The 18,885-nt window shown below is 37.7% G+C and overlaps 1 protein-coding gene across 2 annotated transcripts in view; it reads right to left on the bottom strand.

Moving 5' to 3' along the window:
- MOSPD2 (motile sperm domain containing 2) overlaps positions 1–18,885 on the bottom strand; it is a 60,069-nt gene that overhangs the window by 19,518 nt on the left and 21,666 nt on the right. For both annotated transcript variants that reach the window (XM_082681107.1, XM_082681108.1), the window contains 4 exons: positions 18,411–18,471; positions 15,647–15,685; positions 10,276–10,400; positions 928–1,104 (listed from right to left, as the gene is read on the bottom strand). In XM_082681107.1, coding sequence (XP_082537233.1) covers positions 928–1,104; positions 10,276–10,400; positions 15,647–15,685; positions 18,411–18,471 — 402 coding nt within the window. The remainder of the gene's footprint in view (positions 1–927; positions 1,105–10,275; positions 10,401–15,646; positions 15,686–18,410; positions 18,472–18,885) is intronic.

Below are 18,885 nucleotides of genomic sequence, written 5' to 3'. Positions count from 1 at the left end.
CACATGAAAGAATGCTCAACATCACTAATCATGAGAGAAATGCAAGTCAAAACTACAATGAGGTATCACCTCACACCAGTCAGAATGGCCATCATCAAAAAATCTAGAAACAATAAATGCTGGAGAGGGTGTGGAGAAAAGGGAACCCTCTTGCACTGTTGGTGGGAATGTAAATTGATACAGCCACTATGGAGTAAAGTATGGAGGTTCCTTAAAAAACTAAAAATAGAACTACCATATGACCCAGCAATCCCACTACTGGGCACATACCCTGAGAAAACCATAATTCAAAAAGAGTCATGTACCACAGTGTTCATTGCAGCTCTATTTACAATAGCCAGGACATGGCAGCAACCTAAGTGTCCATCGACAGATGAATGGATAAAGAAGATGTGGCACATATATACAATGGAATATTACGCACCCATAAAAGATACGAAATTGAGTTATCTGTAGTGAGGTGTATGGACCTAGAGTCTGTCATATAGAGTGATGTAAGTCAGAAAGAGAAAAACAAATACCGTTTGCTAACACATATACATGGAATCTAAAAAGAAAAAAAAAGTTCATGAAGAACCTAGGGGTAAGACGGGAATAAAGACACAGACCTACTAGAGAATGGACTTGAGGACATGGGGAGGGGGAAGAGTAAGCTGTGACAAAGTGAGAGAGAGGCATGGACATATATACACTACCAAACGTAAAAAGATAGCTAGTGGGAAGCAGCCGCATAGCACAGGGAGATCAACTCAGTGCTTTGTAACCACCTAGAGGGGTGGGATATGGAGGGTGGGAGGGAGGGAGACGCAAGAGGGAAGAGATATGGGAACATATGTATATGTATAACTGATTCACTTTGTTATAAAGCAGAAACTAACACACCATTGTAAAGCAATTATACTCCAATAAAGATGTTAAAAAACTTACCTTTTTAAGAAGAGCTGTTTGTTCTTCATTAGGAATTGTTTCCAAGGTTTCTTTGCCATCACTTTCTATATCTTCTTTACTTGAAGCTTCATCCTCACTGGCAATAGGCCCATTTTCACACAATGGTGTCTGGAAGTCATCATCTACAAGTGGTGGATAGCTATACTTGAAAGGATCCTGAGAGAAAAGAATTTTGTATCAGCTTGCTAAGAGGTGGGTGGAGAAATAATTCTCTTAGTAAAGTTAAAATCCATTCCTCTGGCCAAGAAAACAGAGCTAATTAGATAGTGAAATTTAAAACAAAGCAAGCATTTTGAAACAGCAAGGGTAAAAGCAGGATGTGGTGTGGGACAACTGGCCAGCCATCTGTAAAAGAACGAAATTGGATCTTCAGCTCATTCTTTTTTAAAAAAAAAATTTACTTTTTATTTTTTTGGCTGTGTCGGGTCCTAGTTGTGGCATGTGGGATCTTTCGTTGCAGTGCACGGACTTCTCTCTAGTTGTGGCGTGCGGGTTTTCTCTCTCTAGCTGTTGTACACGGGCTCCAGGGTGCACGGGCTCTGCAGTTGTGGTGCGCGGGCTCCAGAGTGCATGGGCTCTGTAATTTGCGGCATGTGGGCTCTCTCATCGAGGCACACGAGCTCAGTAGTTGTGGCGCGTGGGCTTAGGTGCCCCGCAGCACATGGGATCTTAGTCCCCCGACCAGGGATCGAACCCGTGTCCCCTGCATTGGAAGGTGGATTCTTTACCACTGGACCACCAGGGAAGTCCCTAGCTCATTCTTTATACCAAAAAGAATTTCAGATGTATGAAAGCTTTAAATGTATATGTGTATTTTTAAAAAAACGACATAAGCTCCAGAACAACACATAGGAGGATTAAAAAAACAACAAAACCCCCAAAACACAAAAACTAAGTAAGGGAAGGCCTTTTCTAAGTAAAACATGAAACCCAGAAGGCATAAAAATATGGACAAAAAATGAGCACACCAAAATGAAACGTTTGTGATTGAGGACCGAGACAAGATGGCAGAGTAGAAGGACATGAGCTCACCTCCTCTCATGAAAACGCCAAAATCACAACTAACTGCTAAACAAACATTGACAAAAAAACACTGGAACCTACCAAAAAAGATATTCTACATCCAAAACCAAGAAGCCATAACGAGACAATAGGAGGGGTGCAATCACGATAAAATCAAATTCCATACCTGCTGGGTGGGCTACCCACAAACTGGAAAATAATTAGATAGCAGAGGTTCTCCCACAGGAGTGAAAGTCCCGAGCCCCACATCAGGCTGCCCAGCCTGAGGGTCTGGCATCAGGAGGAGCCCCCAAAAGCATCTGGCTTTGAAGGCCAACAGGGTTTGATCACAGGAATCCACAGGACTGGGGGAAACAGAAACTCCACTCTTGGAGGACGCACATAAGGTCTGATGAGCACCAGGACCCACAGGTAAAAGCAGTGACCTCATAGGAGCCTGGGCCAGACCTACCTCCTAGTACTGGAGGGTCTCCTTATGAGGTGGGGGGCAGCTGTGGCTCACTGTGGGGACAAAGACACTACTGGTGGTAGTTCTGGGGAGTGCTCATTGGCGTGAGCTCTCCTGGAGGCTGCCATTTTCTCACCAAGACCTGGCCCCACCCAACACCCTGCAGGGTCCAGTGCTGGGATGCCTCAGGCCTAACAACCAACACAGTGGGAACACAGCCCCACCCATCAGCAGACATTCTGCCTAAAGTCTTCCTGAGCCCACAGCTGCTCACCAGAGGGACAAGACCCAGCTTTGTATACCAATGGGCAGGAACCAGTACCTCCCAACAGGAAACCTGCACAAGCCTCTTAAATAAATGGTTTTTTTTTTTGGCCGCACCGTGTGGCTTGAAGGATCTTAGTTTCCCCAACCAGGGACTGAATGTGCACCCTCAATAGTGAAAGCATGGACTCCTAACCACTGGACCGCCAGGGAATTCCCTGCAAAAGCCTCTTAGACTGGCCTCATCCACCAGGGGGCAGACAGAAGAAGCAAGGAGAACTACAACCCTGTAGGCTGTGGAACAGAAATCACAATCACAGCATGTTAGACAAAATGAGACCAGCAGAGGATTATGTCCCAGATGAAGGAACAAGATAAAAACCCCAGAAAAACAACTACATGAAGTGGAGATAGGCAATCTACCCGAAAAAGAATGCAGAGTAATGACAGTAAAGTCGATCCAAGATCTCGGAAAAATAATGGAAGCACAGACCAAGAAGACACAAGAAATGTTTAATAAAGAGCTAGAACACCTAAAGAAAAAACAAACACAGATGAACAATATGATAACTGAAATGAAAAATACACTAGAAGGAATGAAGAGTGGAATAAATGAGGCAGAAGAACAGATGAAGTGGAAGACAGAATGGTGGAAATCACTGCCACGAAACAGAATAGAGAAAAAAGAAAAGAAATGAGGACAGTCTGCGAGACCTCTGTGACAACATTAAATGCACCAACATTCACATTAAAGGGGTGCCAGAAGGACGAGAAAGGACCTGAGAAAATGTTTGAAGAAATAATAGCTGAAAACTTCCCTAACATGGGAAAGGAAATAGTCACCCATGTCCAGGAAGTGCCGAGAGTCCCACGCAGGATAAACCCAAGGAGGAACACCCCGAGACACATATTAATGAAGCTGACAAAAATTAAACACAAAGACAAAATATTAAAAGCAATGAATAACATACAAGGGAACTCCCAGAAGGTTATCAGCTGATTTTTCAGCAGAAACTCTGCAGACCAGAAGGGAGTGGCACGATATATTTAAAGAGATGAAAGGGAAAAACCTACAACCAAGATTACTCTATCCAGCAAGGATCTCATTCAGATTCAACGGAGAAATCAAAAGCATTACAGACAAGCAAAAGCTAAGAGAATTCTGCACCAGCAGACCAGCTTTGCAACAAATGCTAAAGGAACTTCTCTAGATGGGGGAAAAAAAGGCCACAACTAGAAACAAGAAAATTATGAATGGAAAAGCTCACTGGTAAAGGCAAACTAACAGTAAAGGTAGGAAATAATCCACACACAAATATGCTATCAAAACCATCAATCATGAGAAGAGGGAAGTACAAACGCAGGATATTGGAAATGCATTTGAAATTAAAAGACCAGCAACTTAAAACAATCTTATTCGTATATAGACTGCTATATCAAAACATGGTAACCGCAAACCAAAAATCTGCAATAGACATACACAAAGGAAAAAGGAATCCAAACACAACACTAAAGTAAGTCACCATATCACAAGAGAACAAAAGAGGAAGGGGAGAAAAAAGACATACAAAAACAAATGGAAAAAACAATTAACAAAATGGCATTAAGAAGGGAATTCCCTGACGGTCGAGTGCATAGGACTTGGTGCTTTCACTGTCATGGCCTGGGTTCAATCCCTGGTTGGGGAACTAAGATCCTGCAAGTGATGCAGCATGGCCAAAAAAATAAAATAAAAAATGGCAATAAGAACATACATACAGATAATTACTTTAAATGTAAATGGATTAAATGCTCAAACCAAAAGACATAGACTGGCTGAATGGATACAAACCCATATATATGCTGTCTACAAGAGACCCACTTCAAATCTAGGGACATACAGACTGAAAGTGAGGGGACTGAAAAAGGTATTCCATGCAAATGGAAATCAAAAGAAAGCTGGAGTGCCAATACTCATATCAGACAAAATAGACTTTAAACTAAAGACTGTTACAAGAGACAAAGAAGGACACTACATAATGATCAAGGGATCAATCAAAGAAGATATAACAACTGTAAATATATATGCACCCAACTTAGGAGCACCTCAATACATAAGGCAAATGTAACAGACATAAAAGGGGAAATTGACAGTAACACAATAATCATGGGGGACTTTTAACACCTCACATCAATGGACAGATCATCCAGACAGAAAATCAATAAGGAAACACAGGCCTTAAATGACACATTAGACCAGATAGACTTAACTGATATTTATAGAGCATTCCATCCAAAAGCAGCAGAATACACATTCTTCTCAAGTACACGGGAAACACTCTCCAGGATTGATCACATGCTGGACCACAAAGTGAGCCTTGGTAAATTTAAGAAAACTGAAATCATATCAACAATCTTCTCCAACCACAATGCTATGAGACAGACATCAACTACAAGAAAAAAACCGTAAAAAACACAAACACGTGGAATTTAAATATGCTAATAAACAACCAATGGATCACTGAATTAATCAATGAGGCAATCAAAAAATACCTAGAGACAATGACAATGAAAACACAAAGATCCAAAACCCATGGGAAGCGGCAAAGCAATTCTAAGAGGGAAGTTTACAGCAATACAATCTTACCTTAATGAAACAAGAAAAATCTCAAAGGAACAACCTAATCTTACCCCTAAAGCAACTAGAAAGAGAAGAACAAACAAAACCCAAAGCTAACAGAAGGAAACAAATCATAAAGATCAGAGCAGAAATAAATGAAATAGAGATGAAGACAACAACAGAAAAGATCAATGAAACTAAAAGATGGTTCTTTGAGAAAATAAACAAAATTGATAAACCTTTAGCCAGACTCATCAAGAAAAAAAGGGAGAGGGCTCAGATCAATAAAATTAGAAATGAAAAAGGAGAAATTACAACAAACACCACAGAAATACAAAGGATCACAAGAGACTATTACAAGCAACTATATGCCAATAAAATGGACAACCTAGAAGAAATGGGCAAATTCTTAGAAATGTACAATCTCCAAAGAATGAACCAGGAAGAAATAGAAAATATAAACAGACCAATCACAAGTACTGAAATGGAAACTGTGATTTAAAAATTCCCAAGAAACAAAACTCCAGGACCAGATGGCTTCATAGGTGAATTCTATAAAACATTTAGAGAAGAGCTAACAACTATCCTTCTGAAACTATTCCAAAATACTGCACAGTAAAAAACACTCCCAAACTCATTCTATGAGGCCCCCATCACCCTGGTACCAAAACCAGACAAAGATATCAAAAAAAGAAAATCACAGGCCAATATCACTGATGAACATTGATGTAAAAATCCTCAACAAAATACTAGCAAACTGAATCCAACAATACATTAAAAGGATCATATAGCAAGATCAAGTAGGATTTATCCAAAGGGATGCAAGGATTTTTAATATCCACAAGTCAATAAGTGTGATACACCAAACTGACAAACCGAAGAATAAAAACCATATGATCACCTCAATAGATGCAGAAAAAGCTTTTGACAAAATTCAACACCCATTTATGATAAAAAACTCTCCAGAAGGTGGGCATAAAGGGAACATACCTCCACATAATAAAAGGCATTTATGACAAACCTACAGCTAACATCATACTCAATGGTGAAAAGCTGAAAGCATTACCTCTAAGATCAGGAACAAGCGTGTGCACTCTCACCACTTTTATACAACACTGCTGTGTACAGGACTTCCAAAACTATCAGAGAAGATAAAAGGAATCCAAAATGGAAAAGAAGTAAAACTGTCAACTGTTTGCAGATGAAATGATAATATACATAGAGAATCCTAAAGATGCTACCAGAAAACTTACTAGAGCTCATCCATGAATTCAGTAAAGGTGCAGGATACAAAATTAATATACAGAAATCTCTTGCATCCCTATACACTAACAATGAAAGATCAGAAAGAGAAATCAAGGAAACAATCCCATTTACCATTACATCAAAAAGAATAAAATACCTAGGAATAAACCTACGTAAGGAAGCAAAAGACCTGTACTCTGAAAACTATAAGGCGCTGATAAAAGAAACTGAAGATGACACAAACAGATGGAAAGATGTACCATGTTCTTGGACTGGAAGAATCAATACTGTCAAAATGACTACACTACCCAAGGCAATCTACAGATTCAATGCAATTCATATCAAATTACCAATGGCATTTTCCACAGTAGAACAAAAAATTAAAAAATCTGTATGGATACACAAAAGACCCCAAATATCCAAAGCAATCTGGAGACTATACTACAAAGCTACAGTAATCAAAACACTATGGTACTGGCATAAAAACAGAAATATAGATCAATGCAACAGGATAGGAAGTCCAGAAATAAACACACCAACCTACGGTCAACTAAACTAGGACAAAGGAGGCAAGACAGTCTCTTGAGTAAATGGTGCTGGGAAAACTGGACAGCTACATGTAAAAGAACGAAATTAGAACAATCTCTAACACCATACACAAAAGTAAACTCAAAATGGATCAAAGACCTAAATGTAAGACCAGATACCATAAAACTCTTAGAAGAAAACATAGGCAGAACACTCTCTGACATAAATTGCAGCGATATCTTTTTTGTTCCACCACCTAGAGTAATAAAAATGAAAATAAAGAAATAGGACCTGATTACACTTACAAGCTTTTGCACAACAAAGGAAACCAAAACCAAAAAGACAACCCACAGATTGGGAGAAAATATTTGTAAACAAAGCGACCAACAAGGGATTAATGTCCAAAATATACAAACAGCTCATGCAGTTAAAAAAACAAACAAACAAAATAACCCAATCAAAGAATGGGCAGAAGATCTAAATAGACATTTCTCCAAAGAAGATATACAGATGGCCAAGAAGTACATTAAAAGATGCTCAACATAACTAATTATTAGAGAAATGCAAATCAAAACTACAGTGAGGTATCAGCTCACACTGGTCAGAATGGCCATCATTTTTTTAAAAAAATCTACAAATCATAAATGCTGGAGAGGATGTGGAGAAAAGGGAACCCTCCTGCACTGTTGGTGGGAATGAAAGTTGGTACAACCATTATGGAGAATAGTATGGAGGTTCCTTACATAACTAAAAATAGAACTACCATATGATCCAGCAATCCCACTTCCTGGGCATATATCCAGAGAAAACCATAATTTGAAAAGATACATGTACCCCAACGTTCACTGCAGCACTATTTGCAATAGCCAAGACATGGAAGCAACCTAAATGCCCAAGAGAGGAATGGATAAAGAAGATGTGCTACATATATATAAAGGAATATTACTCAGCCATAAAAGGAAAGAATTAATGCCATTTGCAGCAACATGGATGGACTCAGAGATGATCATATTAAGTGAAGTCAGACAGAGAAAGACAAGAATCACATGATGTCACTTATATGTGGAATCTAATAAAAAATGATACAAATGAACTTATTTACAAAACAGACTCACAGATCTCGAAATCAAACTTACGGTTATCAAAGGGGAAACATGGGGGTAGTGATAAATTAGGAGATTGGGATTAACATATACACACTACTATATATAAAACAGATAAGTAACAAGGACCTACTGTATAGCACAGGGAACTCTACTCAACACTCTGTAATATATGGGAAAAGAATCTGAAAAAGAATGGATATGTATGTATATATATGTACAACTGATTCACTTGGCTGTACACCTGAAACTTACACAACATTTTAAAGCAACTATACTCCAATAAAAGTTAAAAAAAAAAGAAATAATTGGATGTTTAAGGGGGAAAAAAGAAACATATTTTCAGCCACCTTTAATGACCATCATTCAGTAATAATAGAGACTTTTCATTTGCTTTTTCAGATGTCTGGGAATCAAGATACTCATAACCAGTTTAAGGTCCAATTTGGCTGAAGAAATTATTGTGCATGTCTGTATAGGAAAAATTCAATTTTCTGTTACCCCCACCCCACCCAGTTTCTCTTGCAGTGAGTTGAAGTGTGTTGGGAGTTCTGTGGAGGATTATGTTGAGTTCTGATAGTCTGGAAACAGAATCTTAGACCTAAGGATAATATATATTTGTTATCCTTTAAAATAAATCTGAGTCTCAGATCATAAGTGTTGTCTAAGGACTTTGTACTATTTCTTCTTTTCTTTTTTTCCTTTTTAAAATCATCTTTAGCTGGTTGCCAAAAGCTGCTGAGAACTTTCTGTATAACACATCATCCTCATGGAGAGTCAGAGTAAATTGTGGGGCTTCCCTGGTGGCGCAGTGCTTGAGAGTCTGCCTGCCGATGCAGGGGACGCGGGTTCGTGTCCCGGTCCGGGAGGATCCCACGTGCCGCGGAGCGGCTGGGCCCGTGAGCCATGGCCGCTGAGCCTGCGCGTCTGGAGCCTGTGCTCCGCGGCGGGAGGGGCCACAGCAGTGAGAGGCCCGCGTACCGCAAAAAAAAAAAAAAAAAAAAAAAAGAGTAAATTGTGGTTCAGATATTTTATTCAGTCGCTAAGAGATGATCTTTGATAGGTTCCAGATGTATTGTACAAATAAAATACGTACTATAAAAATAAAAGATTGATAGCTCCCCCCCAAAAATATTGGTTCAACTTTTTTAAAATGAAAGAAAACAAAGAAAAGCACACACGAAAACTTTTCATTTTGCTAGTCCTTTGGTTCTAGTTGAATACAATTTTGCCAGTACAAAGTAGATTGTAAAAATCAAATAATTGAAATATTAATCAAATTAACCCAAAGCATACCAAATCCATAGGTTTCACAGTTTATTTAAAAAAGTCATTATCCAAATATGTTTCATTGTTATGGAGTATTAAAAATTTAACATATATCTACTTACTCCTGGTCTCTTACTTCTAAGTAGTAAGATCATTTCCAAAAAATGGAAATGACAGTATATATTAAAAACTGTTCAACAGTAAACAACTGGAAGCAAACTAAAGACACATCAAAAGGAAATTAAATAACTTATGGTTATTCCTTAAACAATTTATGGTTCATCTCTAGACACTGGAATACTATGCAGCCATAAACAATAGTAAGACAGCTTATCACATATTAATTTAGAATGATCTGTAAGACGTGAAGAAAAAAGCAGGATACACAATAGTGTATAAATACACTCCTTTTTTAAAACAGATGGGAGGGAGAAAGAATTATATATATACTGTAGTTGCTTATATATGTATTGCATATTTACTATAGTTGCTTATATAGGTAACAAAGATCCCTGGAAATAAAAATAAGAAATGAAACTAGGGAGGGGAACAGTGTGGTTGGCATAGCAGTCCAAAGACTTTTTACTGAATACTTGTTTCTGAATACTTTTACTCCATAGGTTTCAGTTTAGAACCATGTAAAGACATGACCTATTCACAAATAAACATTTAACAACTTGAAAACTTAAATAAAAAGTGTCTGTAACACTGCTTGCTATTTTACGATATCTATGATTTTTCTTAGGATGGTAAGATATTGCTTTTCCTTTTTCCTTGAGGAAAGAATACAGCCTCATGTGCCATGACCCAGTCTTATTTTAGAAACAGGTTTCAAGTACTGTACTTACAGTTCCGCCCATGTGAAGAGGCAGGTATTCTACACTGACATAGTCTTGGACGTCATTTTTACTTGTAAACTTCAACAAACTCACTGCTTCTGGACCAAGCCAGGATTTCACAATTTTGAAAGCAGCTGAAGAAAAAACAGTCACTTCATTAAATTCCTTTCATTCTCTTTCTCGATTTACTTACTGTATGTGCTAACCCACGTCCTCTGAAATTAGTTCAGGCTAAAATCTGTTAATATGTATTTTTCCATGGCACAGTACTTAATTCACATTCTCTAATCTCTGTAGGCATCTACATTTTGACTGTCCCTTGTGGGTTTCAAATGTTCCAGGAAGATTCAGGAAGATTAAATTATCCTGATGTTCATTAATAAACCTATCAGGGTTTTGGCCTCTGTACAAATCCATCAATGATCCCAACTACTAAGATTTCCAGACAATGAATCAAACAGCATTGTGATTCACTAATATGTACAATAGTATGAGAAGAGTCGTTTGCCTTATGCCTCTCTGATAAACCCCCAATCTGAAAAACCTTCTCAAATGAGAAGTCAGAAAGAGAAAAAAGCGGGCTTCCTCATTATGCGTGAGCCAGACCCAGACTTTCCATCCTAAGCCTGAACTTCTGTGCCTTTCTCCCAAGCCCTGCAGCTTAGAACTGTGACGTTCTTATAGAATCCGCAAGAATAAACTGTTATCAAACACAGCTGTTTAGTAATTACAATTTTGTTCTGTCATGCCATTCTGATTTACTTAAACTTTTAAACCTCGTTTCCATCATGACTTTCTCAGCACATTTTAAAGGAATTAAAAGAGAAATCCAGCATTAAATTTTCAGAAGTGTCAATGAAAAAAAATCAGGAAATAAAACCGCATGATAAAGATTAAACAGTGGTTCAGAAAATTGCATTTTTACTTTGGCTAATTGTGCTTAAAATTTTTTTACATAACATTTACATTTTCATTAATTTCAATTTAAAAAGTCTGAGTTGACATGTTTGAAGCTATGCTACTTGAATTAACTGAAGTGCAAAATCTGACTTTTTATAACAGCTTTATGGAGATAAAATTTACATATCATAAAATTCACGCTTTTAAAGTATACACATCAATGTTTTTTATTTAGTATATTCACAGAGTTGTGTAACCCATCACCACTATCTAATTTTAGAACACTGTCATCACACCGAAAAGAAATCTGCCCCCACTGGCAATCTCTCCTTATCCTCCCTTCTCCCATTCCCTGGCAACCACTAATCTAGTTTCTGTCTTTATGGATTTGCTCATTTTGTATAAATGGAATCATGCAACATGTGTTTTTTTTTCATACTGGCTTTGTTCACTCAGCATGTTAAGGTTATCTATGATGTAGCATGTATCAGTATTTAATTCCTTTTTATGGCTGAATAACTTTCCATTTTATGGATATGTAACATTTGTTTATCCATTTATCAACTGATGAACTTTGGATTGTTTCCACTTTTCACTATTATGAATAACGCTACCAAGAACATTTGTGTACAACTCTTTGTGTAGACATGTTTTCAATTCTCTTGGGGATATACCTAGGAGTGGAATTGCTGGGTCACATGGTAATTCTATGTTTAATGTTTTCAGGAACCGCCAAACTGTTTTTCCACAGTGGCTGCACCATTTAACATGCTCACCAGCAATGTATGAGGGCTCCAATTTCTCCACATCATTATCAACACTTGTTACTTTAGTCTTTTTAATTACAGCCATCCTAGTAGGTATGAAGTAGTATCTCATTCGGTTTTTACTTGCATTTCTCTAATGACTAATGATGTTGAGCATCTTTTATGTATTTATTGCCATTTGCATATCTTCTTTGGAAAAATGTCTATTAAAATCTTTCACCCATTTTAATTTGGCCATTTGTCGTTTTACTGTTGCATTATAAAAGTTATTTATGTATTCTAGACCTAAGTCCCTCATCAGATGTCTTATGTGTAAATATTTTCTTCCATTCTGAGAGTTGTCTTTTTACCTTCTTGATGGTGTCCCTTGAGGTACACAAGTTTTCAATTTTAATGAAGTACAATGTATCTATTCTTCTGTTGCTTGTGCTTTCTTGGTGTCATACCTAAGAAACCACTGCCTACTCCAAAGTCATATAGATTTACTCCTATGTTTTTTCCTAAGAGTTTTATAATTTTAACTCTGACCCATTTTGAGTTAATTTTTGTATATGACGGAAGGTAGAGGTCCAACTTCATTCTTTTGAATGTGGATATTCGGTTGTCCCAGTACCATTTATTAAAAAGATTAATCTTTCTCCACCTAATTGTCTGACCATTAACAAATCAATTAATCATAAATGTTACGGTTTATTTCTGGACTTTCAATTCTGTTTTACTGATCTATGTGTCTATTCTGATGTCCACACCACAACATCTTAATTATTATAGCTTTGTAGTGAGTTTTCAAACTAAGAGGTACAGGACCTCCCTGGTGGTCCAGTCGTTAAGAACCTATCTTGCAACACAAGGGACGCTGGTTCAACCCCTGGTTAGGGAACTAAGATCCCACATGCTGTGGGGCGACTAAGCCCACACATCACAACTAGAGACCCCGTATGCCGCAACTACAAAGCCCATGTGCTCTGGAGCCGGTGCGCCACAACGAGAGAGAAGCCTGTGCACTGCAACAAAGAGCCAGCGCACTGCAATGAGAACAAAAGATCCTGTGTGCCTCAACTAAGACCCAATCCAGCCAAAAAAAAAAAAAAAAAAAAAAAACAAGAGGTGTGAGTCCTTCCATTTCACTGTTCTTTTTCAAGATTATTTTTACTACTCTGGGTCTCTTGCATTTCCATATGAATTTAAGGACAAACTTGTCAATTTCTGTAAAAAAAAAAAAAAAAGGGGAGGCAGCTGGGATTTTGACAGGGACTGCATTGAATCTTAGCAATATTAGGTCTTCTAATCTATTAACAAGAGATGAGTATTTACTTAGGTCTTGCATTTCCTTCGATGGTGTTTTGTAGTTTTCAGCATGAGTCTTCAACTTCTTTTATTATTTCTAAGTATTTTGTTCTTTGTGATGCTATTATAAATGGAATTAATTTCATTTTTGTATTATTGATTGCCAGTGTACAGAAATACAACTGGTTTTGTGTATTGACTTTGTATCCTGCCACCTTGCTGAACTCATTTATTAGTTCTAATAGGCTTTTGTGTGTGTGTATTCCTTAAACGTTTCCATATAGAAGATGTCACCTGCATATATAGATAGTATGACTTCTTCTTTTCCAATCTGGATGCTTTTTCTTTCTTTTTCTTGCCAAAGTGCCCTGGCAATGTAAGTGGTAAGAGCTGACAACCTTATCTTGTTCCTGATCTTAGGGGGGAAAATATTCATTCTTTTATTGCTAAGTATGATGTTAGCCGTGGGTTTTCATAGATGTTGGTTTTACATAGATGCCCTTTATCGGGGTGAGGAAATTCTCTTCTGTGAAAAATTAACTTTACCCAAAGAAAGGTCTGGCCTTTACCCTCAGCTTCTGGAGGTAACCTTCATGCCTGTTGGAGTGTCTTTGTTTGCCTAGGGACCCCGAGTCACACTGGAACAATACAATTTAGGGTGGGGGCTTTGGGTCACACAGTATCTGTAGATCTCTGGAGAGACTGGAGACTGAGATGAACCATGTGATAAACTGGTCAGGCCTAGGAAATGGAGCCCCAATAAAAACTCTGAACACTGAGGTTTGGGTGAGCTTCCCTGTTTGAAAATACTTCATGAGCACTGTCACATATTGATGACGTGAAAGTAACACACTCCACATTTGGTACTTCCCTGGATTCTACCATATGTTTTTTTTTTTTTACCCTTGGCTGATTTTAATCTGAATTGTTTCCTGGTAATAAACCATAACTTTGAGTACAATAGCTTTCAGTGAGTTCTGTGAATGATTCCAGTAAACCTGAGGGTAGTTTTGGAAACCCCTTGAACTTACAATTAGTGTCATAAGTGAGGGTAGTCTTGTGTGAACTACTGTGATCCAACTAACTTGGCAGTTGTCCCAACTCTTTGAACCTTCTATTCCTAGTTTCTTGGGTGCTTTTATCAGGAGAGTGTAGTGGATTTTGTCAAATACTTTTTGTGTCTATTAAGATGATCATGTGGTTTTTTTTCTTTAGTCTATTAATATGTTGGATAACTGGTTGATTTTCATATGTTGAACCAACTTTGCATTTCTGAGATAAATCCCACTTGATCATAGTATATAATCCTTTATATATGCTGCTAGATTCGGTTTGTTACTTTATTGAGGGCTGGTCCATTTATATTCATAAGGGATATTAGTCTGATATTAGTTTTCTTTTTCTGTGATGTTTATTATTAGGGATATACTTGCCTCATAAAATGAGTTGGGAAGTGTTTTCTATATTTTGGAAGAGTTTGAGAAGAACTGGTGTTGATCCTTCTTTATATGTTTAGTAGAATTTACTAGTGAAGCCATTTAGGGTCTTAGCTTTTCTTTGTGAGAAGTTTTTTGATTACTAATTCAATTTCTTTTGTTATACTTCTATTCAGAACCTTGAGTCCATTTCGATAGTTTGTGTCTCTCTAGGAACTTGCCCATTTCATCTAGGTTATCTAATTTCTTGGCACACAACTGTTCACAGTATTCCCTTATAATCCTTTACATTTCTGTAAGGTCAGTAGTAATGTCTCTTCTTTCATTCCTGATTTTAATAATTTGAGTCTTTTTTTTTTCATCAGTTTAGCTAAAGTTTTGTCAATTTTGTTGAACTTTTCAAAGAACCGAGTTTTGATTTCATTGGTTTTCTCTACTGCTTTCTATGTAACAATTGATTGGCAAACATGAATGAAAATGCACATTCTGAAAATAACATTAAATTTACAACCACATCCGAGTTGGTAAAGAATGTTTTTCAATGGTTTAAATTTTTTTTTTTGCCAAAAATATATACCATGACTGTCCTAAGGATTATGTGACTATAGAGATTTGGACTAAATTTTAGATTCATCCCATTTTCTTCCTCAACACCTGAAGCCCATGAGAGAACCTAGCCAAGGTCTGCATTCTGTGACATATCCCATCTGTAGATGACAAACAGGTCTTCTGGCTATAGTTTTACCTGAATGACCGAACATTTTAAAACTGTTTTTAGACAAGACTAATGGGTATCCCCAGAGCCTGGGGGTACAACGCTGGCCCAGTTTGCTTAGGAACAGCCTTTGCATGTTCTAGCTCCAGCCTCTTAAAATTACACACCAAACACAATAACATTCTTTTTTAAACAACCACAGAAATACGGCTAAATTGGCAAAGAAAAAAAAAATCAGACGTTTTATGTTAGGAAAGTATAAGTAATATACTCACCGTTCATTATCCAAGGCATATCAAAGATCACCATTTTTGCTGAAAGATAAAAAAAATTCATTGTCTGTGACTTAGTACCACAATAGTAGTCACTTATACCTGGCCTAAAAAAAACTAGTGATCTAAATATATCTAAAAACTGAGATGGATGACTCAGTTTTAATTCCATAAAGTGTGAGTGGTGCTAGAACTAAACTGACTTCTCACAATGGTGAGGGGCTCACCTAGGAGGATGGCTTGTGTGAAATGAATAATGTACTATCACTGCCCTTTGGCAAATAGCGTGTTCTTTTATTCATTTATTGCTTTTGTTGTTTGCAGAAAGGTACCAAACAAAATAGTAAGTGGGTAAGTGGAAACTCTGGATGTGGCATGTCATATTAGTGCTGAAGTCCACTGAGCTTTAAAATGATTTCAATGTCTAATTTATGGCTTCAATTCTAGTTTTCTAGATATTATATTGTTAAACCCACTCTGACAGTTGCCCCATTTTTAAGAAATCATTATGTTTTAAGAAACAAAAATGATTTCAACTTTTCTTAATATTATGAGCCTCAGGAAACCAATAATTCCAAAGTATACAGAAATTTTATTTGTATACTTAGATGAAGATATTAAGCAGCCCTATTAACAATTGTGAGAAAGAATCAGAACCCACAGAGGGGATTTTTGATAACAAATTCATTCTTCTATTCCAGATGAATCAAAACATAATTTCATTCTTCCCTGAACAGAGAACTTCCTAGAATGATTATATTAATGTAGGACAAATAATGCACATGTAAGGAACAAGGTACTTGCAAAGAGGTACCCTGGTGCTCAATACCTCAGTTTTCATCTGAGATATGCCTAAAAAGATTTTGACTCAAGATTTTAAGAATATTATATTTCATGACAAATTTTGAAACATGATCAACTTAAGATTCTATAAAATTCAATGTCTGTGGGCTTCCCTGGTGGCGCAGTGGTTGGGAGTCCGCCTGCCGATGCAGGGGACATGGGTTTGTGCCCCGGTCCGGGAGGATCCCACATGCCGCGGAGCGGGTGGGCCCGTGGGCCATGGCCACTGAGCCCGCGCGTCTGGAGCCTGCGCTCCGCAGCGGGAGATGCCACAACAGTGAGAGGCCCATGTACCGCAAAAAAAAAAAAAAAAAAAAAAATTCAATGTCTGCAAAACATTATGTAGCTAGAATAAATATATTATCTCTAGTTATTTGGAATGACAGTGTTCAGTTCATCTTGATATACACCCATGAATTTATTAATAGTTTTCTCAAAAGAATCTTAGATGTGTTTTATAAAGTAATAGTAATATTTATGTTCTTTATAAATAGCTCTTCACAAACCCCTTTGGATATTTCAGTAAACAAGTGGATATTTTATATTCATTTTGTACATGAAAGAAAAAAATCTAATAATCCAGGGCAGTGATTCCCTACTGACCAATGACTGGCACCACTCAGCAAGTCTTAGTGAATCAGGGTATATGCCAGATCCAGGAAGAATTCAGAAGGAACAGCAGATCCTACAGGTTCCCCAAACTAGACATTCTCTTTACCTAAAAATGTTCATCAACACTCTCTCTGAAGACACGAGAGCACAGGGCTAGGAGTGGCAATGATCCTCGATATCCACCACGCTTTCTGTCTGTTTCTCACATCACATTAACACTAATGTGAAAGCACGTCAAAATAAAATGACTTAGGCATTTCATGCTGCAGTGTCACCTGAGTCACAAGTCCCCAAAGACGCTAATTGTGGTATTTGCCAGGGGTGTGCCCAGGCAGACCTGTGAGTTTCCACTTCTGATGTCCCTGTTGCCTCTCTTCTGTCTCTTCACTTTCAACCCACTGGGGTTTTTAAAAATATTTGACTGTTTATGTGGAATGGCATCTTGATTTCCCTAGGGGGAAGCCATCATGTAAATCTATTAAGTCAAAAATGAATATATAATATTTAGGAGTTCTTCATTCAGGTAATTAATAGAAGAGTCACAATTAAAAACAAACTCCAGGGCTTCCCTGGTGGCGCAGTTGTTGAGAGTCCGCCTGCCGATGCAGGGGACACGGGTTCGTGCCCCGGTCCGGGAGGATCCCACATGCCGCGGAGCGGCTGGGCCCGGGAGCCATGGCCGCTGAGCCTGCGCGTCCGGAGCCTGTGCTCCGCAACGGGAGAAGCCACAACAGTGGGAAGCCCGCATACCGCAAAAAAAAAACAAACTCCAAATGCAACCAGATTCAAATGTCGTGCACACTAGTCAAGTGCTTTCTTAATGACAATTTAAAAAAAGCAACTAGAAACACAATGTACTTTATGTATGAGTATTGCTTATCACACAGTATACTTTACTTACCAATATTGCTCATCTGTTTCTTGCATGTAAGAAGTTCCAAATAATATTTAAAATTAATTCCTCAATTGAAAAATTAGTAAAAATGGGATAATCTTGGAAATAAATGTACGTTTTTACGTCTGTGTGTGTGTGTGTGTGTGTGTGTGTGTGTGTGTGTGTGTGACAGGATGGCATGTACACAGATTATAACTTGAACTCTTAAAACTAACTGTAAAGGACAATGATTATTTATGAAAAATTTCTCCTGTATCTACTAGGATATGTACTTCAACTTCTAGAACATATTTAAGCTCTTCACCAGAAAACAATGTCTCAGGTATTAAAGTCTAAAATAATACAAAGCTCCACAATTCTTAGACACTGTCTACAGTTTCGCTATATTGTATTTTTATAAAGGAGGAAGTTACTTACAGAGGTATTTAGGGTAATAAACCTTAAAGCAGTTGATGATGAAGCGTACAAAGTCCATGTCCTAAAAGAAAGATTATACATTTAAATCTTTAAGAGTGTCCACATTAGAGAATTTTAGATTGCATATTTCTAAAAGTGATAAATTATTAAATATAAATGAGGTAATTATTAAATTCTTTAAAAAATAGTTCATAAATAAATATTTATATTCCCAGGAGTTAGTTTTTAAGTCATTAAGCTACTTATAATAATCAGTCCTAAAACTGAGTTAAAGAAATTAGCTTAAACATCATTCATGTTACCCCAGACTAGTTAGATACTTCAGGCTGCTAAGGTAATGTGGCATTATAAAACGGATCTAAAGAGGAACCCCTGGGCTTCCCTAGTGGCGCAGTGGTTGAGAGTTCGCCTGCCGATGCAGGGTACACGGGTTCGTGCCCCGGTCCGGGAGGATCCCACATGCCGCGGAGCGGCT

Source organism: Grampus griseus (genome assembly GCF_964374135.1).
Source record: "Grampus griseus genome assembly, chromosome: X".
Taxonomy (NCBI): domain Eukaryota; kingdom Metazoa; phylum Chordata; class Mammalia; order Artiodactyla; family Delphinidae; genus Grampus; species Grampus griseus.
This window is presented reverse-complemented; position numbering and strand designations above follow the sequence as displayed.